At 37.4% G+C, this 25,902-nt stretch overlaps 2 protein-coding genes across 15 annotated transcripts in view; one reads left to right on the plus strand and one right to left on the minus strand.

The window, feature by feature from the left end:
* The window catches only part of dock7 (dedicator of cytokinesis 7), a 63,832-nt gene extending 61,043 nt beyond the window's left edge, over positions 1–2,789 (minus strand). For 8 of the 10 annotated variants that reach the window (XM_066664637.1, XM_066664635.1, XM_066664634.1 and 5 more), the window contains exon 1: positions 2,421–2,789. In XM_066664637.1, coding sequence (XP_066520734.1) covers positions 2,421–2,458 — 38 coding nt within the window. In that variant the 5' untranslated portion in view covers positions 2,459–2,789. The remainder of the gene's footprint in view (positions 1–2,420) is intronic. The other 2 variants (XM_066664636.1, XM_066664633.1) reach the window with 1 other exon arrangement.
* A 2,193-nt stretch (positions 2,790–4,982) lies between these two features.
* The window catches only part of atg4c (autophagy related 4C, cysteine peptidase), a 145,731-nt gene continuing 124,811 nt past the window's right edge, over positions 4,983–25,902 (plus strand). The window contains exons 1-13 of one of the 5 annotated variants that reach the window (XM_066666043.1): positions 4,983–5,123; positions 5,803–5,954; positions 6,789–6,872; positions 6,980–7,216; positions 10,371–10,689; positions 11,383–11,453; positions 11,896–12,050; positions 13,065–13,143; positions 13,864–13,940; positions 14,513–14,632; positions 15,333–15,490; positions 17,453–17,522; positions 19,303–19,579. In XM_066666043.1, coding sequence (XP_066522140.1) covers positions 5,029–5,123; positions 5,803–5,954; positions 6,789–6,872; positions 6,980–7,216; positions 10,371–10,689; positions 11,383–11,453; positions 11,896–12,050; positions 13,065–13,143; positions 13,864–13,940; positions 14,513–14,632; positions 15,333–15,490; positions 17,453–17,489 — 1,584 coding nt within the window. In that variant the 5' untranslated portion in view covers positions 4,983–5,028 and the 3' untranslated portion in view covers positions 17,490–17,522; positions 19,303–19,579. Of the gene's footprint in view, positions 5,124–5,802; positions 5,955–6,788; positions 6,873–6,979; positions 7,217–10,370; positions 10,690–11,382; positions 11,454–11,895; positions 12,051–13,064; positions 13,144–13,863; positions 13,941–14,512; positions 14,633–15,332; positions 15,491–17,452; positions 19,580–25,902 lie in introns of those variants that run through there. The other 4 variants (XM_066666045.1, XM_066666044.1, XM_066666047.1 and 1 more) reach the window with 4 other exon arrangements.

Genomic DNA, 25,902 nt, shown 5'->3' on the forward strand with positions numbered 1-25,902 from the left:
GGAAAACACGTATATGCTTGGATAAGCTAAATGTAACAGAGGATAACTACAGCCAGCAACAAAGTAGACACAGTCAGAGATACCACAAACAAACCATTAAGAAGCCACAAGGCCCAAACAGATCCCGATATTCTGGCGAGTCATTATCCATATAATCACAAGGCACTGGAACAACTGCCTAATAAATCATTAAGATGTAAACAGATGTATTCATTTTTGTGAAGTGCTCAAGTCTAGAGAATCCTACAGAGTCAGAATAATTCAAGGTGGAGATAATAGGAATCAAATGCCCAAAGAACTTAAAGCCAACTCTAAAAGCTATTTCATGACGTGCTTACAAATTATGCCTCAGACAAAGATTGATGCATTAAAACACATCTTAAAATTCATTCATAGTTTAGAGATATGTGCAAGGCATAATTAAGAAAAAAAACAATATTTTACCATATAATTACATAGATATTTTCATAACATTCATATGGTAAAAAAAGGCTATATTTAATGTACCAGCAAGTTTCTCTACAATGCAATATTTTATGTAAACAACACTGAATGGCACTGCTTACATCTGCGACTGAATTATGCAGAAATCAACAGAAAATAATAACAAGAAATATTTATATGATGCAATTTAATAAATTCTCAACTACTACATCACGCTATAGAGATCTAAATTAGAAGTAAATTTCAAATTCAGTGCTCAGCACAGTTTTAAATATATCCTTAGATGAACCTAGGAGATTAAAAAATATTCTCCATCACAACTTCACTGTTACATTTGGGGAAAAAAATGTTGTGATCAAAATTAGAGAATCGTAATCACTGTAGCAGAAAAGCAGCATATAAATCTCTAAAAAACTAATCATATTTAAAAATGAGTAGGAAGTGTGGAAGACCTTGCACTGCATGACATCAGCACATCTGCTATTGTAGGACATCAATTTCTAACACTGCTCTACAGTTCCAATCTCCTCCACAGTTTGGTAAACTACTTTGTCATCAATGAACTTTCAAAGATTCTCTATCAGGTTCAGCTCAGGACTCTCCCTAGGATGTCCATGTCAGCACCGAACTGGCCAGCATTTCCCACCTCAGTGTCTGCATAATTTAATACAATATTATAAATGTCTTACAACCTGCTGTCACAAGGTTTAATCATTGATGCAAAGTGATTATGGGATAAACAGAGTTTTTCAGGTAATAAAGATAAAATTGACACAAGGCAATAGATTAGCACCAAAAAGTGTGACGTAGGCCAAATCACTTTCTAGATTCAGTTTCATTACTGCACTTTTTAATTTTACATTCAAGTTTATTTCGTGAATGAGAATATTTATAGAATATGAAATACACTTCATCTTCATCCCTTCTGTTCACAGTAGAACAACTTTAAAATGGGATCAACAATGACGTTGAAATTTAGGAAAATATAAGATGTTCTCTAATTCTGATCACTACAAATGCTAGTTTCCCCAAAATGCCTGGGCAACAGTCATTAACTATAAAACCATGTGCACATGTTTTTCCTCTGTTTAAAATACCATGCTTCATACCAATGGTTTACATGTGGTATTTATAGATCTCTATACTGTCTCTCGTTTAGCGCTACAAAGATAGCTTACATAAAACACTCGTGTATTAAGCCAATAGCAATAAGAGTGGGATGATTCCTCAAAGCACTCTCTACTGGATTGTCTCCAATGACCCAGTTCATTGCCTACGTGAACGTTAAGCTCAGCGTCTCCTCCTGAGCCGCAACCACTTATTTTCAAATTCCGTGTAATACTGTCAGAGATAACCTAGTTCTTATTCCACGCGGAGAACGTGAAGGAAAGCTACGTTAGACGAAACTGAACGGCGGAGTGAACGGTTAATTGTCTGCGGCGAGACGCTGTCAGTTAGTCAACCTATCGCTGTCTCGCTCCAAATCAAAGAATTTCCATTGAGAACCCTATGCGCAAAGAACAAAATTTAACAGCGTGTGCGGTAAAGATATTAAATAAGTGTAAGGTCGACTTAAAAGGACTGATATAATATACAACACAAGCACAAAACCATCAGAGTGCGGCTCGGAAGCTAGGGTGGGTCACTCCGGCATCTTTCACTAAATTACGAGCTTTCCAATAAGACTCGGGGTCTGGCTTCTAATTCGAATGATCCATTCCACCTTAAAAGATGCAGCAGTTACACCCTGGTGCTTCGGGCACTAAGACATAACTGTTGTACTATTTAAGGTGGAACGAAGCCAAGCTCATTTTCATAGCTGTGGAATAGTGCTAGGCTAGTTCGCTAGCGCTGGCTCAATAGAGCCCCCTTTTCCTTCTCGCTCTCCCCAGGCCTTCATATGGGAATGAACGGTTAAGAAAACAGAAGGACTGAACTCACAGACCCATGCCGTGAACGAAGTTCAAGAACGTTACCTGCTTATTTTCTGGGCAAAGGCGCGGCGCTCGGCCATAGCTGAAGCCGCGGAGAAATCCAGTTCTCAGCCCGGGTTCTCCAGTCTAGAGCCCAGAGAACACAACAGAACACACAGCAGCAGCGCCCAGAGATTACCGTACAGCACGGCGAGGACACGCACCACAAATCCTCCTCTCCCACAGCAAACACACCCAGACTCAGTGCTGCAGAATTACAGTCACACTGACATTTCTGTCAAAAGAAAGGAGCTGGTTTTCCAGAGCAGAATCAGCGCTATCCTCATGTAAAGAGTGGCCGAGTCCCACTGCGGGCTCTATAGGCGACAGCGCGATAACCGAGGGGCCATGATTCATATCCTGAACACAATGTACAACAATGGAGCAGGAAACCCATAGAACTGGATGAGGTGTGAAGTGTATCCGCTCCCAAAATCCGGTATTTTAATATAACCCCCTCCCCATCTTTTCAACTAATGTTTCATAACCCAAAAAATAACATACATATAATTCAAGACTAAATATAAATATATCACATAATTAAATACAGAATTAGGGATTGAAAATGTCTGTCTTAGAGAGTGTAATATCTAAATATACAGTACAATTTTACGAAAATACATTTCAATCTTTCAATCATTTCAATAAATGGCACTTTTTTGCACAATCATATATGCAAATAAATTATACGAATCTGAAAATCAATTTTATTTTTTTTTTTCATTTTTAAAGAAGCTATAGAAACTTTACATTATGTAAAATTAAATTGAACCTTGAATGTACAAAAAGCATATTGCACATACACAGAACCTTTAAGCGTTTCCTAGGTGTCACTAGGGCATTCCATATATCCTGATATTTTTTTCCTGATGATTGTATATGTTGCTTATGTTGTGTTCTGTTGGATGTTGTTTAGTGGGAAAAATGGTATTTAACAGTATTACACAGTGAGTAATTTATCAGTTTTTTTGTCAATTGCACAGTAAGTGGAGTAGAACTGGACAAAAAGTCCAGGGGGTTGGGAGGTTAGATAATGAGATCAGTGCATGTGTGAGTTCAGTGTGGCGATGGCTTTCGGGAAAAAACTGTTCTTGAATCGGTTTGTCCTTGTTCTGATGCACCTGTAGCGCTTCCCTGAGGGTAACAAGTCAAATTATTCAAAGCCTGGGTGGGAGCTGTACCTAACTATATTTTTTTTGCTCTGTTCAAGCAGCGTGATGTGTAGATGTCCATCAAGGAGGGGAGAGGGCAGCCAATTATCTTCTGTGCTGTTTTGACTACTCTCTGAAGCCTCCCCCTGTCAGCCATGGTGTAGCTGCCATACCACACTGTGATACAGTATGTCAGCAGGCTTTCTATGGACGTGCGGTAGAAGGTCAGCAACAAGTTGGAGTCCAGGCCGTGCTTCCTGAAGACTCTCAGTAGGTGTTTCCGTTGCTGAGCCTTCTTGATGATCGCTGTGGTGTTGTCTTTCCAGTCAAGTCAGCAGAGATAAGGATGCAGAGAAACAGAAAAATGTGGACCCTCTCTATGCACTCACTGTTGATGTAAAGTGGGGTAGGTCAGTGCTTCCTGAAGACAAAAATGATCCCCTTGGGTTTTTTGGTGTTCAGAACCAGGTTATTCTCTGAGCACCAAGGAGCCAGCTTCAGAACCTCCTGTCTGTAAACAGTCTCGTCTCCCTCAGAGATGAGTCCGACCACTGTGGTGTCATTGGCAAACTTGACGATAAGGATGCTGTTGTGGGCCGGACTGCAGTCATGGGTGAAAAGACAGTATTGCAGGGGACTCAGCACACACCCCTGTGTGTTTGAAGGACATCTGCTGTTCTTAGATGATTTATCTGATCAACTGAACACAAGCTTGCATTGCTCAGTCAGAAGGAACAAGATGGATTTGGACAGTATTACTCCAAATAATAATAAGAAAACGATAAATCAGATAAAAATTGTTACACATTTCCAAAAGAACACACACACACACACACACATATATATATATATATGAATCACTAAAATAATATATTTATCATGTTTTCTAGGTAACACATATATTTTATTGTCATTCATTCTTTAATTAATTCCTATGAGTAATATAAACTTGTTGTATTACTCTTAATTTACTCTACTATAATGAGAAGTGAGCCAGTTTTCTAACTGTATCTGGCAAACCATCAAAAGTATTTATAGCTCGTTATAGTCTTATGAGGTTGGCTATGTTTTGGGAAATTCCCATAGAATTTTAAGAGGTTTTCCATTTTGATGTTCAACCCAAAGCACTGAATCTGTATGATGCAAATTATATCAGAAACTCTTTACAATGTGCACTGTTTAGGCTGTCACTCAAAAACATCTCACGCTCACATAACATTCATTCATTCATCTTTTCCGCTTGTCCATTTCAGGGTCGCGGTGCTCACATAACACATAAACCCAGACTTACTCATACCTTACCCAAAAGAAGCTACTCTAAACGTAACCCTAACACAAATCATAAATGTAACTTAAGCTCACATTATTTATTCTCAGTAAAACGTCATGATTGGTCCTCAGTTTTTGTCCTCGCACTGGCACACACACGAGAGAGAGAGAGAGAAATCTCGCGAGAACTGATGAAGGTGGCGACTTCCTCAAAATGTAAACAAAAAGTGTGGTGCAGGAGAAGTAGGAGAAATGAGTTCAGAAATGTTGCAGGGAGTCTGAGCAGGTACAGTCATTTATTGACAACAAATAGCGAATATATACATATCACAAGTGGAGATGCTTTGTAGTCTGTACCGGTCTGCCGCATTTCTATTCTTCTGAGGTCCTTTCTGTCAGTTAGCAACTAGCTTAACGATGCACAACATTCCTGACAGCTCAGCGATGGCTGACTTCTCTATCTCCGCTTACAGATTAATGTGTAAACCACACATATTCACTTCTGATGTGATGTGAGGACTAAGAAAAATAAAGCATTCCATTAAATAAATTAACAAATCTTAAAAGCTAATATCCCACTGAAGCAGGACAGAGTTAGATGGCTAATACACCAGGAGAGTGATCCAAAACATAGGCCTATATCAAAATTAATTTGAAGTATTTCACAAACAAATTAGTAGGCTAAAGGCTTTTTATAGGCATTTTCTTTTCCCCCTAAAATGTATTTAATATATATTCCTACCACCCCAGATTTAAATACTATTTAATATTTTTGTGGACTATAAAAGTAATTTTTTATTATTTTTTTTAAAATATGACAGATGGTATGTGTATTATCTAATATTCCAGTCTTAAAACTAAATACAGCCAGTGCGTGGATTGATAGAATTGTTATTATAATTTTGTCTTGATTCAAGAGTGAACTGCATATAGCTCACGTTTTACAGATGCCTTGCCTTTTTCAGTGTGACATGGCCAGTTGTTTTTAGGTCATTCCACTGCCTGTGCTGTGATGGGTTCCACTCCTCTGTGGCTGATAAAATGGAGACTAAAGAGAGTGACGAGGTGGAGAAGTTAAAGTCAAGGTTCATGTCAGCATGGAACAGTTTGAAATACAGTAAGTTCTAAAGGCATGTACTATTACAGTTTTAGCTGGAATACATTATTTCTACGTTTCCAGATAACCAGACTAGCATCTAAGCAGGCTAATGGACACGAAATGGACAAAACCTTACAAATCTGATGTTTTAATAGGTTCGATATAGGCAAAGCTTAACGTAAATGTTTATTTATGGGCCAAAGTTCCCTGACATACTGGATTTAGCTCAACTGAAGAATTTCACACCTCCCTCAACAACTTTACCCAACAAGAGAACAAATGTTGATATATGCCACATCTTATTTTATGATTTTATTTCAATATTTCTCAACAAAACATTAAATGATATCAATAAAAAAATCTGTAACCTTTAATCCAAACAGTTATAGCTCATTTTATCCCATGTCGCACATACACAGCTGCTATTGTTTTAGATGTTTTTTGAAATAGACAGTGGTCAAAAGAAGCAGTGGCACACGTATAAATGGAGATCACTGAAAAACTGCATGGAACTACAAGCATTCTTCAATATTATAAAAGTACATGTTCCCTAAATATTCCTGGATATACTGATGATGTGCAAAAGCATTATGCTAAAAAACTAACTAGCTGTTTTGTATTGAATTTAATATATTCAGTAATTCTCCTCAAGGAAATGTTTTCCATTTGCCACTTAGTTCACAAAAAGTACATACAAGATACATAGTTGGGGACCACTGCTTTAACCTGGGAGTTTGTAGGTTGAAAAACCATAGCTTAAACAGTTTTAGTATGTCTGATAATGTCAAAGTGACCGTATTACCAGACTTGAAATAAATCTAAAATACAGAGTATTTATTTGCTTTATTAAAGGCTGGGTTCTAAAAACGAAGACCTCCTTTAGCCGCAATTCTCCTGTTTTCTTGCTGGGGAAATGTTACCATTTCAAGGCAGAAGGTAAAATACATAATATACAGATACAAACACAAACCACCCCATGTCATGATCTAAAATATTAGTTTTCTTAATTGATGTGTTTCTGTGGCTTACTGCTTATATTACAGATGAAGAAAGCCCTACAGAAAGTTGTAACACAGATGAGTTCTATCATGATGATGATGTTTTGGGCAACGTTGATGACTTTCGAAGGGACTTTGCTTCCCGTGTGTGGTTGACTTATCGAGAAGAGTTTGAAGCTCTCCCAGGCTCCACTGTCACTTCAGACTGTGGATGGGGCTGTACTCTTCGGGCAGGGCAGATGATGTTGGCCCAGGGGCTCCTGCTTCATTTCTTGGGTCGAGGTCAGTTTGCAAATATTAATGCTTTGGTAATAACAATTTAATTCAGTCTTGTATTGTGATTTCATATATTTGGGTTTGTTCTGCTGGCTGACATCTAAATGAATGGCTCAGAAAAAAGTAGTTGATGTAAGGTGGCAACCAATTTGAGGTCTTCTTATTTGCTTTTGGAGACATGATAATGCTAATGATTTAAATGGAGCACATTTTTTCCAACATTTTCTTGTTACCAGTCATATCAACAAGTATGTTAAATATTAATTTAGCAGTTATTTCTTATAATGTATACTTTGATACCAGTTCAGAATAAGATTACCCTCATAAATTGTTATTAAATTGTTTAAAATCTGTTTATTAATGATTATTAATTAGGGTGTAAATACTTATAATCATTTATAATGCATAGAATGGGCAGCAGTGCCTATTGTTTGCCTAAAAGTGAAAGTGTCAAGTAATTTTATGAATGTGTCAAGAAGACTTTAGAATGTGCATTAGTTCATTCATTTATTTAACATATTTCATATGTTAAAGGATGCCACATTTTCTTAATGTCTAAAAAGACATGATAAAGAAGAGAAAGCAAGGTAAGCATCCAACAAGATCTGAGGTTTAACAACATAGATCAGAATAGTGTCCAAACTTTTTTCAAAAGGGGCCGAACTTGATCATATCAAAATTCTTAAAGGCCAGTCTCTCTTTCCAAATATATTATTAATAAATGATTTATAACAGTGTATTCAAAATATGAAAAACGCAAATTTACAAAACAGTTTATATTTATTAACTACTCTACTTTAGAGCATTAACTGTTGCAGTATATCAAAAGTATGGAAGCATACTGCTGCCACACACGATTAAAAGAAATTCTTCAGAATGTTGTTATGATGTGATAAGCATTTCATTATTATGAGATATCATGTCGTAAAGACGTTTCTGGACAAAAGAGTTTAAAAGCCAACTTTTTACTGCAAATACTTACCTCTCTTGAACTCGCTGGTTCTCACTGTCAACTTTGCGATTTTTTTTATTTTGATTTTGCTGCAGCCAACTGTAGTTCTGTGAATTACTTTGCTGGCCCTGAGGAATGAATAGCATTTAGGCTTAGCATAGTTCATAGACACAGTGGTGCAACATCCTATACATTGGTGCACTGCTGCCAGTGTCAGTTGAAAGAAAACAACTGCCAGGTGCAGTGAGCCACTAATGTTGTATTCATGAAAGGTATGTTGATTAAAAGTGGACCAATTAAAATGTTACAGCGGACCAGACTTTGTACACCCCTGGCATAGATGGATGTGTGTTTGCTATCTGACAAACAAAAGGTCTGACAAAATTGTCACCCTTTCCATCTCTTGTCACCTTTTCTGTATCTTGTAATTGATTATTAATTACTTTTTAAGCTGTTTAAAGCATATGTAATTATCACTGATAATATTAAAAACATGTTATTGTTATTATTATTATTATCGTTATTCTATATATAGCTAAATTGAATATAATCTTTTTATTTATTTATTTTATTTTTATTTTTGGTCAATTTTAGCAGATTTCTCACAGACTCATTGGACACCTTGTTAAAAGTGCCTAGAAATTTTCAATAGTGAAACTGATCGCGGATTTGTTGAGCATATTTCAAATGCAAGTCAGCAAATTCCCTGCACAAAAGTAGGTGGCTACTACAAGGATAAGGGGAAATTGAGTGTTGTCCCGAGTCTTTGTTCACCAGTCACAACTAAATGAATATGTGTAAATCTATTAGATCTAGACTTTGTTTTTAAACCCAAAGGGGCTGGATTTGAGATTTAATCTGGAGTGAAAAATGGGCTCTCCAATGACAAGACCATAGCTGACTAATAAAACAGGTTAATAGAACAGGTGAGATCAAATTTCAGTTTATCACCACCATTTGGAAAACAACGTTTTAGCATCAAATGGCAATTTGAAATATGCCATTACAAAAATCTCTAGAAAAGAAACTGATGGCTACTAAATGATATTTATTGATCAATTACATGATCTGACACCTAGCAAGGTCATTAACTTATTGCTTCCGAGCCAAGTCCAGCACCCTTTATGACCCTCGCCACTCCTACCACTGCCACTTTAGGTGCCCACCATGTTTGTAAGGGTAAAGTGCAGTAAAAGTGAAATACTGGCCACACTGAATCTTGTAATTGGACTGTTCTTTAAGTGTTAGCCCTTCTCATTAAAAGTCAAACTTAAATGTGTCTGTAAAATAGCTCAGTGTGATTTAAGGCAACTTTATTTGAGGACTTCTGAAAGACATTCTATTGCTCCTCAGCAGCATATGGACAGATTCTGGCTATTGTAATTGGCTAATTAACCAAGTAAAGTTTAGCTATGATAAAGGTACATATAATGAAATAGGTTTTGATCAGATTAAGCTAAAATGTATTGATCCCTCTCTTTAATATATATTAATTTTTAAATCATACATAGTTTAGATTTGTCATCCATCTTAAATATTTTACTACAATTATTTGGAATCAGAAAAGCTGTTTTAACTAACCAGGTATGTTATACATAGAATATATGGTGAATGTACATGTATACACATTTGAAATGTGATATACAAAACATAATTAAGTTGGCAAGGAACCAACATTTAAGACAATCTGTAAGATATGGCTTAATGAAGAAATAAAGTAAAAGAAATGACAAAAATACAAAATGGGTATTTGAAGATAGAATGAAAGCGATTAATAGAGCCAAAAAAGGAGATGAATATATGAATGTGTGAATATGTGTATATCAAGGTCAAAGAACACACAGTCAAGTCGTATTTCTAATATATTGCAGTGATACATTTTACTGCAAATTTTTGTAGACATGTGCATGTCCAATATATTATTGAGTTTTCACAACAGCTTCTGCTCCTGGGGATTCTACCCCTCCAGGTGATGCAACAGCACTTCATAATATGACTTTCTTTACTTTGATATATTCCTCATTTAATCATACTATTTACTTCATATTTGCAACCCTTGTGCTGTGCAGTGGTGCAATGTGTTCCCCGTTGTTATTGCAGACAGTGTTTTTTGTGGTTATTAAGGAATAAAAAATGTTTGTTTGTTTAATACTCTAAATTCTGTCAAATCTAAAATAATTATTTGCGTGCATGTGTGTGTTTACTTAGACTGGACATGGACTGAAGCTCTGACTTTGGAACCACTGGACACAGAGACGCGGACGAGCAGTGCTGCACGAAGACTGGTAGCCTCATTGGAAGCTTCATTCCAGGGAGACCGACCAAAAGTACCAGAGTCCTTCTGTCCAGGGGGTGCAGAAGAGGCTGATTCCCACCTGAAAGAGGTGTACCACCGCACTATTATTTCTTGGTTTGGAGATACTCCCTCCACTCAGTTGGGGGTCCACAGGCTGGTCCATCTGGGCATGACCTCAGGAAAAAGAGCAGGGGATTGGTATGGTCCTGCGGTGGTGGCACACATACTCAGGTTGGTTCATGTTACTTCTCTATTGCAATGCAGTATTGTTTTGTATATATGTTTTATTTATTTATTTATTTGTTATTTAGATAATTTTGTGATTGATTTAACTGTTGTGTAACAATTGTTTGTTTGTATTAATGCTTTCGATTGCCTTTGTGTTTAGTTTGTATACATCTTGCTTTACTTTTAATTTTCAGAATTTTGTTGTTTACTTTTGTTGTTGCATTCTTGCTCTAAAAAAAAGGAAACAAAATAAAAGCTGCTTTTTTCCATTGTCCATTGTCGGACTCGTTGTGCAGGGTATACATAGTGTGCTCCATGTGGTAAAGGTGGTTACAGGTGGTTGTCCCCTGTGAATTTTAGTGCATTGGGTGCAAATAAATCATGTGTATTATTTGTAGTGTACAATGTGTTATTATTAATTACACAGTAATGACATATACATCCAAAAGTTTTGTAGTGAATTCAGCTTTATTAAACCCAAGAATTTGGATGTTGGCTCACTGAGTGTCATGAAATCCTCACAGAAATGTTCCAACACCTAATATACATTTTTGTGGAACAGTAGAAAAACGTCGAGTTAATGCCCTTAATTTCTTACTGCTGAATGTTTGTATCTATATATAATATATATTATATAATAATTTAAAAACAATTAGTGATTATTAACTGTATGTTTCCTTATTGTGCGGAGTGCAGAAAAGCTGTGGAGCAGGCGTCAGACTCAGGACTTCAGGGCATAAATGTTTATGTGGCACAGGACTGCACAGGTATGGGTAATGACAGTAAAGTCATGTTTAGGATGGTACAGTACTCAAGAAAGATAGACAATAAACTGAAAAAATATTTTTTTAATGGCTTAGCTGCCATACTGAACACAGTTCTGTGATCTCTGAATGCTCAGGCATTTTCTTGGAAGTAATATGTATCTTTACGTAATAAATTGACGCATTGGTAAAATATGAATTTATTTGTTTTGACATTTATTTGTAATATATTTATTTTCTGTTTGTTAGATTGATTTAATGGTACAACTGCTGATAAATCTAGACTGTGTAGGAGTGTTCTTTGCATTTTTTTAGGCATGCTAGTTTAGAAGACTAAATGAAATGCAATCTGACATTCTCATTTGGCTGCACCAAAAAACAGTAAGAGACAGACCTTACTCTGAAATGACCTCACTGTGACCTCTGTGTTATTGATTACCTGTAGTGTACAGTGCTGATGTTATTGAGAGCCACTCAGCTCCAAGGGATCTGTTTGGGGGTCCTGAGGGGCATGGCGCTGACAGCAGAGCCGTCATCATCCTCATTCCTGTCAGACTGGGAGGAGAAAAGATTAACCCTGACTACTTCAACTTTGTAAAGGTGAGGCTATCACACAATATAAAGGCGAATTTTTCAGAATCCCAGAAATGAAGCTGTGGAGAGAATGTGTATTTAAGTGATTTTTAAAGGTCAAGTCAGTTGTATTTATACAGTATATTTAAAGACACCATATTTCCACCAAAGTTCCGTACAAAATAAATAAATAAATAAATAAATAAATAAATTCTGTGGAGAAATTGGGAAGACCTAACCCACCTTTTTAAGAGACAGACGATGATCCACGCTTTTATTTGGAACAAAGTGTTTTTTTTTCCATGTTCCACTGTATTATATGTATATACAAATATATATATATATATATATATATATATATATATATATATATATATACTACACCTCACAATCTTTCAAAAAAAAAAAAAGAACAGTGGACTGACCCAATCATCATTGAATATGTTTGGGAAAACTTGATTATGAAAATCAAAAAATGCACATGATATACTGAATTTTGGAGGTGTAGTATATAATAAATATAGATATTTTTTTAAGCTGGAAAATGTTGGACTCAAGTGCTACAATAATATTCAATTTTTTAAATATGTATTTTGAGATTTTCCTCCAGTCGAAAAGGAATAACTTGCATTTGATGACAATTTTACAGTTAATTAAATAAAGGAAGTGTCTTTATGATATGATATCATAAAAATCAATAAGAATATTGTTATGTACCATCTCTATTTTTGAATATCTCACTGTATTTGTGGGATTCATTCTTACGTCTTGGGTATTTTTTTGTTTTTGTTTTTTTGTGCTTATGTGGTAGCACAGATGTACAGGCATCTATCTATAAAAGGTGAATGTAGGTAGAAACAGTTGCTATTTCATAACCAGCAAGTGTGTCATATAAGATTGATTAAACTAGAGTTCTTTGATTTTATGTCAATTTCTTCTTGCAACAGCAACCACTCTGGTTTTCCTCATGAGTGTCTTCCAGAGGATAATATCCAGTATGGTCTGAGTTTAATAAATTTCAGCCTAATGTATGTTCCCCAGGGCATCTTAAGTCTGGAGTACTGTATTGGCATCATCGGAGGGAAACCTAAACAGGCCTACTACTTTGTTGGATTTCAAGGTGAGTCTCTTATTCCAAACTCATTTTGCATAATTTTCCAAGGGTTCAAAAAGAGTACAAGTAAGTTAATGCATTCTGCAGAGGCACAGGCCCTATCGGCGAAACCGTGCTTATTTTATTTTCTCTGACCCATCAAAACGGTGCCCCATTCATCACGTATGAGCGTCCCAGCTAGGAGTTCTAATAGATTTCCATAAGTAGCATGCATAAATGTCTGCGCTACACAAAGCAGCCCACTCTCCATCACCTTCAGAAGCCAGTAGGAACCTTCAGTTGTACATGCTGGTAGTCAATATTTACCCATTTACATTTTAGCAATTTGAAATACAGCTGGCGATGATGTCTAAACGACAAGCAATACATTCTCCCTGCCAGGTCCAACCTGCTGCTTGCATTTATCATATGCAAATGACGGAATATAATTGCGTGTTTGTAAAAGTAATTTTCCCGCACCAAAATTAAATGACAGTACCCTTTGCCTTGTAAAGAATGTGCTTGTACAACCAGATTTGATTATGCAGAGTTTAATCCATTCCAGTTGGGGAAGGACTAAGCAAAAAACAAAAAAAAAACCCTGCATACTTGAGCTTACAATTGTTAGGAAGCTAACAGTGTCTGTGGATGACTTTGAACTGCTCTGCATAGAAATTGAGGAAGGATATGCATTATAATAATCAGGGTGTTTTTTTGAATAACTTGTCTTTTGTTTTGTCCTTGCAGATGACAGCTTGATTTACATGGACCCTCATTACTGTCAGTCTTTTGTGGATGTCAGCACAAGCGATTTTCCTCTACAGGTAATGTGGAATTACAAAAAAGCTGACCGCTGCCTAGTGATGTGAATTTAATAGTTTCTGTTAGTACTTAAGGGTATGAATCTTAAAGCAGCCCTCTGCACTCAATTACTGAACACAGGAGAGTCGATTTACCCCTCTGTCTGACATCTAAGACATATCTCCTACAAAAGGGAAGCACAGTCTAAAATGTGTACTGTTATATATCAGAACCAGCATAAAGTAGTAGTATATCATACTCTTCTTGTTTTATTTCAGCATCATACCTTATTTTTACACTTTGGCATGCAGGAGTATGTGGTGTGATAGACAGAAATATTGATCCATTCCTTTGGCCTGTCTGTCACAGCAAATAATGGAATGGAACATTTTTAAAGCAAGTAAGAGAAAAGAGAAAGAAAGTTTTCAGAAGAGACATTTGGATTGGCCAAGATTAGGCTTTTATTTGTTTTGTGTGGTTAAAAATGGATTCGGAGCCATGTAGTAAATGCTGCTTCATAATATCTACTACACATCATCAAGACAGAATTCTGATTATAATAATTCTAAAACATCACATAACTATTTCATTTTAGTCATATCATTGTCCATCGCCAAAGAAGATGCCTTTCATCAAAATGGACCCCAGCTGCACTATTGGATTCTACTCAAAAAGTGTTCAAGATTATGAAAGAATCAGCAGTGAACTGTCAAAGGTGAGTGAAGTTTGTGTGGAACTGTGTAACCAACACTGCTAGCAACCATTAAATCTTATCATACATTCCCTGTATCCATGTCTTCATTAACATTACAGATACAGATGCTTGTTGGTTTAAATGAGAGTGTGACTTAATGTAAAATGACTATAGAAATTAATAATACCTTCACTGTGTAGATGAATTCTGCATATAGGAAATTTAGACAATGGGCATTGTGCTAAATCCCTACTCCCTGCATTACCAAGCTCGCTTTTTGAACATACAACCTGTGAGAATGTGGATGCTTTTTATTCTCTTCTGTTCACACTGGACATACTCAAATATCTGGTGTGTGGGAAAATGTGTTTAACTCGGAAATATTGGTTTAAGTGGCCCATAAATATATCTGATATATCTGATGCTATCTGGCTTCAGAAAGCTTCTTCTGACCCTACACCAGCTGTGAAGGTGCATCTGAGAATATTCAGAGGGCTTTGTTGTAAAATCACTGCTGTGGGTTTAGGACCTATCAGCAGGTGGCAGCATTTAGCTGTGCAACATAACATGCTGAAGTCGATTAAAGTTCAGGCACCCTGTTTATATGGACATATGACTTTGTCATCACGGTTTTAGCCTACTCTATAAAGGAAAAAAAATGTTTAAATCAATAAATTAATATAAAATTATAGTTTAAAGTTTTATATATTTATGTGGATAGGTGCTGCAGCCGTCGCCGAAAGAGAAGTACCCAGCGTTTACTTTTATGAATGGACATGGGCGAGATTATGAGCTATCTGTCCCTGTGGAGAAGAGAGAGTGGCCCTTCATCAAAGACAAACGAAAAGCAGGAGCTACTGCAGGCGACTTTGTGCTGCTGTGAGTTAGGGCCAGGAGCCCCTGACCTCAGGCCTATATTTACAAATAGAATAGGACTGCTGTTTTGGATTTGACACTGATCTAAATAGTTATATTAGGTGCAAGGAATTCTATTACTGAACCTACTGTATGCTGGACCTGTATCGTTAGAAATGTCATCTTCTGGGTGTGTTTCTTTTGTCTGTTTCCATGATTGTATGAGAGCCAGGAAATGACACCATCCATAAACAGCACTCCAAGACTATGAATACAGGCCCTGATCTCAACTTAACACTGTAAACAAGCATTTGCAAAAACGCTTACACTCGACATACATTTCCTGTCTTGACAAAGAGTGAACTTATTCCAGGGTATTATGGCGATGCCGTTAAATGGTCATATGTAAAATAAACATGGATTTATTTTTGAAGTAATACAATTACTGTTTGTAATAATATAGTTTGTACTTAATGTTTATTCTTTCTCTCACAATTCTTTAAAAATAACTAACATTTTTTTTTATTTTCTGAAAGAATGAACCACACTCCAGTTTAAGTTTGTCTGAGAATGATCAGCTGAGCACTGTGCAGCTTTCCCACATACAGCACTGTGTGCTTCCATTGAAGAGAGTAAATGTAAAGTTTTGAACAAGGAGAAGTAGAAAACAGTGTACTTATAGGCTTGTACATTCTGCACAGCCTCCTGGAAGCATGAAGTATCCAATGCTCAAACAAATGCTTAAAGTACTTCTAAAATGTACTGTAAAGACAGTGAAGTAGCAGTTTTATGCACATGCACGCACATATAGTAGAATGGAATCTGAGTATGGGACGTGTTTTATAACCCATTAACTATGGCTTATGAGTGTTTGATTAATTGCATTGGACATTGAATCTATTGAGAGTAAACTTTCATTAGATATCAGTGCTGCTAAACCCATGACAGTCTTTAGAAGGGAGAAATTTAGTGTTATGATACCGCTTTATGAAGGACACAAATCACAATAGATCAGTACCATCGGACAAAGATAGAAGTGGTGAAGTCTCCCCAGCCATTTTGTCTGGCCCATAGTTTTTTTTTTTAAAGATACAATCTCAAGTTCTGTGTTTTTGTTGAACCCAAGTCTTTAAAAGTATTCTTTTTATTTAACATCATTTCAGAAGCATGGTTTGCATAAGAAGTGAAGTTTTTAAGATATGTCTTGTTGTTGTGAAGGGCTTTATGTATGACCATATTGGTGCACAACCATTGTCTGGCTCATTAGTGTAAATCAAAGTGTTTGATACTACATACAGCTGTAACACTAGTTCTCGCTCATGTGTCTTTTTTGTTACCTGCTGAGTTGTGTGAGGATGTTCTTATTTAACAAGGGCCAAAGATTTTACTAAGTATTAGCAGATGAGAAACACATGCTTGATTTGCCAAACTCAATTTCAGACTAGTCATTAATGTATTGATGTAAAATATGGGGCTTCACAATTATGTATAATAAATTAAAGATTTTGAATAGATGGCATATTTTTCACATTTTGTCATATTTGTATTTTAACTTTTTAAACTTTGCTTTATAATGTAAAGTAACTGGACTTGTTAATCTCCACCCGTGCTCCAGTATGTTGGGAAGGGGGGAAAACTATGGAAGACAACTGATGATTGTACACTGTTCAGAGGAAAAGAAAATTTCCTTGTGTCAGACTCAATGTTGCCATGGTTAATTCTTCTGTTTCTGTTCTTTTTGAGCAATGCTTGTGCTATTTCCATGTTAAATACAAATTCTTGTATTTAAAAGGGCATGGCCTTGGTTTATGGGCCCTCTTTGGGGTACAGGCTGCCCTTCTGAAGGCCAAAGCAGAAGAATCAGCTGTCTGTTTCTACCACTGTATGTCGTGAAGACATCAGCGGCTGAGTACAAAGAGCCCATCAATTCACAGTGTTTCGCAGCACTTGTCTGTGATCAGTAAATTCATTCTGGTCTGTTTTTAGGAAATGGCACACAGAGGAGAGAGGAAAGGAGCGTTAGGGCATAAGAATGCAGCAAGATACCAACCATTCTGTGAGTGTTACATGAAAGGGCGTTTGTGCTTCAGGGCATGGGGGCTTTGAGGGGACTTTGTATTCTGTCTGTATTTACGATTCTGCCTGTATGAATATTTGATTAATGAGTCATGCTCTCCAGTGGGGGGGTAAATGCTGCTGTATCCGAGCAGCACTGCAGCACAACAGCAAGCCTCAGCCCTCTGTTTTAACACAGCTGCCAATAGAGGCATTGAATCCTGCAGATTCTTCAAAAAATCTGATCTGTGCTGCCTAGCAAATTCCACACATGAAAGAAGCGGGAATTCTATGAGAGGCATCATTCAGCTCACAATTGGCACTGAATAAAGTTTCCCTCTTTTCTCTTTTACTGGGGCACGTTTTGATGAGATAGGATGTGACATCTGACTTGGCTGTAGGCAACGGAATAGACCAAGGCATGTACCCTGAGTGGACTAATGACATATGACAAAATTCTCTTGTTTTTGGTTGGCTATCTGGGCCCTTACATACATAAGCCATTCATCAAGTCTCTTGTGTTTTGATCGAGTCCTTCAGATAAACATGATAAAAAAGCACATATCTAGATAGCCTTTAGTTAGCCCTAATAGGATTTGCATAAATTATAAAATGCACCTTATAAACATGTAATACTAAAATCAAGCTCTGACCATGATGAAGTAGATAATAATAATAAAAAAATCATTATATATAAATGTGTGTATATATATAGTCAAAGCAGCCATTTAGAGCAAATAATTATTTATAAATATATTTGTGAGGAGATCGCATGTAGCGTAATCCACTTGTATAAGAAAGTTCAAAACTGGAAACAGAGTTTCCTAACAAACGAAAGATAGGAGAAAACCAAGCACTAAGCTTGCTTCAGACTTCAAAAAATTTGTTATCCCACTAAGAGAGGACAGTGCTATGTGTCTAAAAAGAATATGTGGCTGTCAATAGAGCAAAACAAAAAAACATTTTCCATGGTCTGACTGGACTGACCAACCCAGAGCCAAGACCTCAACAGCAGTGAATATGTTTAAGATTGTTTGAGGCATAAAATGCAGACAATTGTCGAGGCTGAACTTTGTAGGAGTGGAAAGAGGTTTCTGCAGATTTGTTTGAAAAACTGAAAGCAGGTCACCTGAAGAGAACAGAAGGTCTATTATAGACTGTGAACATTAATTACTAAAACATTTTAATATTGTATTTACTTATCAAGGCTTCTGTGTAACTTTCTTTGAATATGTCTCTGCATTTTTCCCTGCCACAGAAAACCAATATGTAATTTTGCCCTTTGCCCTGAAAATTAAATCTGTGAATGGTCTCTGACTTTTGCACTGTTGTGTACATTGTATCTTAATTGACGCCTAAAATACTGACTAGATCTCTTTTTGCTCCAATTGAACACTAATGTGGACCTCTAAAGGTGTTTGCCCCAGTGGAGCAGAGACCAGTGCATTTATTATGCAGAGTGCCTCTTAATTAGTGGCGGCCATCTCATGCTTTGTGCTGCCCTAGCCAGTGTCTACGCAGTGGAGAGAGAGAAATCTACCCATGATGGATGGTCCAGGACATATCCATCGGAATTAAATTTGGCCTGCAGTAGATTACCTGCACTGGTCTTTGACAGTGTCAAAGCACCTTCACTATCTGCTAGAATTCAGGTTAAAGCATTTAGCATGTAGGATTTGATTTGTCCTTTTATTTAAGGCCATTATGGCTGTTTCTTTAATGGTCTGTGTTCATGGGACATTAATATGGACCTATAACTCTGTAACTCTGTATGTGTGTAGGTAGTGTTTGAAGACTTGCTAAGATTATAAGGCCTTTGCATAAGGTGTTCTGCTGTTTGATTTATTCCTGCCATGCTCCTCTGGAATTCTGGGAATCTTCGAACAGGTACTTCACTTCGAAATCTCATCTTGCTGTGACAGACCTATGGCTAGATGTGTATTCACTCAACTCAGCAGACTGTATATACTACCACTAAGCCTGTGTGTGCCTAAACAACTGACAGATTCTTGTTTTTTATGCAGTTCTGTGGACATTGTTTTGTTGCTTATTTTCCAGAACACCTGATTTGAAATTAAATACTGACAGTTCAAATGCAGAGTTTCAGCTTTAATTCAAGTGTTTGTTCACCTGTTGAGTGAACTGTTTATCATTTATTTGTATTTAGATGCAAATCATTTTTAAATGTAACTCACTCATGCTTTACAAAATGCTCCATATTAATTGCATCACATACTGTATTTTGGTGGATCTATTCCTTAAGGGACCAAACAGAATTAACTAGACACTCAGCTGCTCAGACATTTTTGGGTAGCTCTAGCTGTTATTTCTTGTGCAAATAAGATTGTTTCTAGAAATGGTACTTGCATCCTAGGCATCACGAAAAATTAGAGGCTGTTTTTCCAGACTTGAATTAGACAAAGATGTATACCCAATCTGCATTTTTGTACAAAAATATGCTTGTTCCATGCGTGTTACTTTTTAATATTTAAATAGTGTAAAAGCGTAGACCCATACTCATAAAATCAAATGATGCATGCCTAATCAACTGCTATTTGTATTTAGATTTACAATTTTTAACAATAGTAATTGTAAAACTGCTGTTAAAAGACTCATTTTTTGTGTAGTAGTTTAATATAAGTTATGGTGTAATGCTAATTAATTACCATAATACTGTGTCTGAAATAGCTCCATATTCACTTTTCCCTACATTACTCAATAAATAGTGAACTATTATAGGGAACTGAACTCAGGAGGGGAGTGAACGACTCCAGACACTACCTCATGCAACCACGCAGTGTGTTACTGGGTATTGACTGTAAACTATTTTACCTGAATTATACACTCATTTTTTTGGTGCACTTTGGGATTCTATGAGTGCACTGAAAATTGTTCACTATGTTTTAGGACACTACTACAAAATGGCAGAGCCCTGAAACACTGCACTATATAGTGAATAGGACACAGTTTTGGGCACAGCATCAGAAAAACCATCATAGGTGTCGGACCCTTTATGGAAGGTCTTTGTTATAGATTATTTTATTGATTTCATAACTCCAGTTTTAACAGATCTTCAACATTCTTTCTGGAGAATGGGATGTAATGTACAAAGCAAGGTACACACATGGACCACTGCTGTGCTTTTGAAAGGACATTTACAAATTCTGTACCATTGAAGGGCAAAAATGTACCTGCGCAGGACAATTTTATTGACAGTGTATTGCAATTTACACATCCTTACGCCTGATGCTGAAATTACAAGGAGAGTTTATGCTAAGTCTGTTTTTTAAAATGAACCACAATACCAGGCCAATTAGAAAAGATTTATATACGTTTTTTTGTTGCGTTAACCCACACAATTTTTTAATCTGTACCTCGGTGAAAATAATGATGTACAAAAAAATTGTAGGGTATGGGCCTTTAAGGAGTTAACTTTCTTAGCTGTTATATTATGACTCTGGACTGAAGCCTTTGTGCAGGTGAAAGATTTCCCCACACTGTGGCTCATACCCCGCCCCCTTGGCCCTCGTCACTGTGACAACATGGCGGGCCCTGGAGTTAACATTTGGATAACAGATGTGTGTGCCCGTTTCCATTTCCTTTCCAGGTGACAGCAAATCTCGCCGGCGATTTCTCGTGTCTCCCGGGCGATGCCGAACAAACGGCAGCTTCCTCATTCCCCTCTCCTCTCAGGCATGGCCGAGCCCCCTGTCACGTTTTACTAACCAAATCCATCCTGAGCTGCCGCCAGCATGGGCTTGAAGGCAGGGGATATTGCTTGCTGTTGGGCCTGTCGAGTCAGCTATGTGTGCTCTACTGCTGAGATGGAGGCTTGGGGAGTGTGTGTGTGTGTGTGTGTATCACAAATACACACCAAACACCCCGACACTCATTCCAATATAAGGAGACACCTCACAGCACATCTGTCTTTGAAATCCTCCTAATGTCAGCCAGTGTTTCTTTACACGCTTAAAAACTGAACCAAAGGTATGCTCCCAATTTCTGCACACATCGGTGGATGTTAGGACAGTCATGAGGGTATCGGAAAGTCAGCCCGTTGTCATTTCTTTAGAAAACTTTCTCGTCTCAGAGTGCTACAGGGCTACGTGTTTGATAATGAACCGGACAACAGTTAATCTGCAGCTAATTAATAGGGGTTTGTCTATAATTGCAACAGTGAATTAACAGTGATTGTAACATCAGCCCACCTGATGTTACAATCAGCCCCTTGTAATACAATGGAAATGTCAGTAATAAATTATGCACATTATTAATTACTTGGTTTAAACGCTTTTTTTAGTGTGTGTGTGGAACAAAGTTTTATTTCACAGTAATATGACATAATTTCATGTCATTTTTGGCAATGTTTTTTTATTGTCCCTTCCACTTATAATACTGACACATTGTTTCATCAAATCTAAAATGGCAAAATCTAAAAATGGGCTTTGATATAACAGAGACAATATTTGTGTGTGTTTAACACGGATAACAAGCTCATTACACGTCTACCGTACACAGATGCAGTATTTTTGCATTTACTTTCTGAGGTACCGTGATAGCAGTAATGCAAAATGTGACCTCTTTGTTAAATATGAGACCAAAATAGCATGTCAGCAGCACATGGTGCAAAGACTCAAGGAGCATTTTTCCATTAATGACCCATTAGTCCGTGTGCTGCTGAAATATAGAGCTTCTTAAGGCGTATACCTATATACTAAAAAAGGCCATTTAAAATGATTCAGTGGCCTGGGTGAGCGCATTAATTTTCTGTACTAAAAATATATTTTTAAGCAGGTCCTCAGCCCTACTTTTTCTTGTGTGCGATGCATAATGGATTTCCATCTAATCCATTATGGCTGTGACTCCCTACCTCGCCAAGGTTTGGTCTTCTTTAAATGAAGTTTTAATAAAGCACGACTGAGGGTGTCCAAGGTCAATTATAAGCCTCTGCCTATACCCCCGAACGGATACTTGTGCTTAGTTAAGCATAATATCTGTCAGTCACAGTCCAGTAATCCATACGTAAAAAAATGTCTGACAAGGCAGCCGAAGGTTGAATCATTCCAAAAGCTGTGTGTGTGTGTGTGTGTGTATTTACTGCTGTTGACAATTTTTCCATATGATTGACATGTAAGGTCGACATTTCTATGACAAGTGGACAGGAAGGATGAGTTCAGGCCTATCATTTGAAGTGTGTGTCAGCTTTGGAGAATATCTCTCTATGTGTCATGAATATGTTAGAAGTCTCGCTGCAGAATGGTGTAGAGGTATTAATTTAATATTGTGGCAGAATGGGTGTGTGCATGTGCTGAGGTGGTCCGGCCCCCCTCTCTGAGGTGACTGTGATTTAGTAGCTTGAGGACTAATGTCCGCACTTATGTATTCATTTGAGCCATAAGTGGCAATGGCCACAGCTGCACGCCAAAAACAAACTGCCTTGCTCTGGCCCGCCGTTTTAATTAAACGCCTTAGTTTTGGCAAATTTATCGATTCATTCATGTGACATGAGCCCTGATGGATGGTACAAGCTATTTCCAGCTTCTATGATGAAGCTGTTACATGTGGGTTAGGGCAGACATACACAGAAAGGCTTTAAATACATAAAATATAAATATATGTGCCTTCATTTCAGGAATGTGTACAATACTGTAATTGTGTCCAATCTTCACACTTCCAGAGTTTAGTCAAAGAAGATGACATTGGCTTTGAGGTGGTCGGTCTATTGTTCTGAGAACAGCAGCAGCTCTGTTTGATCTGCAAAATTTTCACCTGTTTCAAAAGTTTCATTCATTTATACAAGCGGCCTGTCGTGATTGGTATGGTTGTTAGGCCTCTCATGTTTCTTCCATCCTTCTTGATGGATTCAGACACTCGCTTGATTCTTCCCAATCACACAATGCTACATGCTACCATGCTGGGAAGGCAAAGCCTAGAGCATGTTTTCTGTGAGACATGTAAAACCTGTCAAAGCTTATTTTCAAACTTCCACCAGTGCTACTTTAATAGATAGCCGAGCATGCTTGAGGACAACATATAACTGTTTAATTCTGTTATGTTAGCTAACAGACACACAGGCTAGCACCATGCTGAGAGATGAGGCTATTCCACCCAGCCAGTGAAGGCAGCACTTTCAGTGCTCGGTTGGACTCTTGGTCATGGACAGATTATCCTGTTATCCTTAAAATATATGAATTCTTCTGACTTTTTCCATTTTACTTTCCATTTTTAATGCTAGTGGATTTTATTTATTTATTTATTTCATCAAATCATCTTAGAAACATCTTGTACCAAATCAATGTTGGTTTCAGAATTGAACACAGTGCTGTATGTATTCAGACTTTGTGTAAAGGGCCTGCTTGGCCTACCCTAAGGCCACTGTTATGGCTTGTGTGTATGTGCTGGGGGTATGAATGATGGACTTGGTGTTTAGCACTCCATCCACAACATAGAACTCTCTCTCTCTCTCTCTGCTCTCAGCCACGTACAGATGGGTCTTTGACAGGTCTACAGCTGTTCCCCTAATTGTTCATTAAGTGTTCTATTGATTCCCTGATTCGCAGTACATGTGTCTTTCAGCTTGGCTCGTGTGTGAGGAGGCAGGCACACACACACACATCCAGCCCCCGAGATGACAGAGGCGGCTGAAGGCGAAAATACGAGCTGCCACTTTCAATCCAGCCCTCTCCCCTCTGAGGACCCACCCGGCCTGCCTCTGATCGCCCGATAGCTTTTTTATTTGCTAAACTTTTAGCATCAATCAATTAAAGTGGTGGCAGCCACATGAAGAAATGTTTAATTCCTTGTTTAGGCCAGCGCTCACCTCAATTTGCACTTGGCTGATGGGAGGGAGATCATGCAGAATATCAGTAGTGATTACATGGAGTGTCTGTGCATACAGTCTACAGCTTTACAGAATATGTGTAGAGAGAGGGTGGGTGTATGAGGTAAAGATGTGGTGGGGAGGGAGAGATAGATGAGGAAAGAAAGAGCGATTGAAAAAGAAAGAGTCCTCGTTCAGCATGGCCATTGACTTCAGGCGATTTTTGAACAGATAAGACCATCTGCAATTGTGGATTATGGCAGTCAAGCAGGTCTCTCCTCAGGCAAATCCAGGTTTAATCTCCAGACGAGAGATGGATCCGAAACACAGAGCCCCAAGCATAAATCCCCAGCCTAACAAATAGACCCCTGATAAAACTGTAAAAGTTATTTAAATTCTTCTAACGGACAGATTTATCCATCCTGCTGCCTTTGTCTGCTCGTGCTCAGCCAAGGATCCACACGGCTTTCTGACAAAGTCATCCCGCCCTATTTCATCCACGCAGATAAAAATGAAGCTCAGATGGCCAAGATTAAAAAAGACACACTCACACATACACACCTGAGCCAGGTAGCTGTATTTCACACAGCTGAAATGCATGGTGTCACAAAAGGATTGTTCTGGTTCTAAAACAAGTGTAAAAACTTGATAAACAATGAGAAATGAGCATACACATAATCAAGTCTTACTGCAGTAATGCTATTAAACTCATTCTGAGCATTTGGACATTATACACTGTGAAAAAAAAATAAATAAATAAATAAATAAAAAAGTACAGGTATATTTTTGTCTTTAAAGCTACAAACCGTGTAAATGTACCTTTAAAGATACAATGGTGGTTTTATATCAGTCCTGGAGATTACATTTTGGATGAAATCAACAAAATTTAAAAATCTACAATATTATAGAATATGTTACAATTATGGTCCCCAACTAAAAGTACTGAACATGTTCCTGTGACAGCAAGAGGACAGTAACAATTTTTCTCTGAGTGTATCTAAGAATCTGCCCCCTTAGGAATTACAGGATGTACATGTCCACGTTGGTCAAAGTGAAACAGCATGTAGAATCTGGGTGCTGTCTCTATTGTTTTTTATTGTATGTTTCTATTGTTTTTTTTTATCATATTACAGATAAAATATAGCTGTTGTGTGACTAACATTACTAATCAAGTGTTTGCTCATTCAGAAAAATACTTTGTAATGGAGACTAATTAAAATATATTTGTTACATTATACCCAATACATATTAATTATAAGAAAGAAAGGCACTGGGAAGTGATTGTTAACAGAGAAGAACAGATTAATCAGCAGGAATAGTCACTGCCATGAAAGGTTATTGTTAAAGGTTGAAGTTGTTAAAAATCATTGCGCCGTACAGGGCACCGTTTCACCATTTTGTCGCCTTTTTAATTTAGCCTAAACAGCAATTTAGCATAAACAGTAACATTAGGCAAACTAATTCTTAACTGAAATTATGTGTTGAATGTTGTGTAATTTAGCAGGAATGCCTAAACCACTGGTTTGAGTTAACAAAACTTGGTTTTGAGACAGGATGCTGC

Source organism: Hoplias malabaricus, chromosome 3, assembly GCF_029633855.1.
Source record: "Hoplias malabaricus isolate fHopMal1 chromosome 3, fHopMal1.hap1, whole genome shotgun sequence".
Lineage (NCBI taxonomy): Eukaryota > Metazoa > Chordata > Actinopteri > Characiformes > Erythrinidae > Hoplias > Hoplias malabaricus.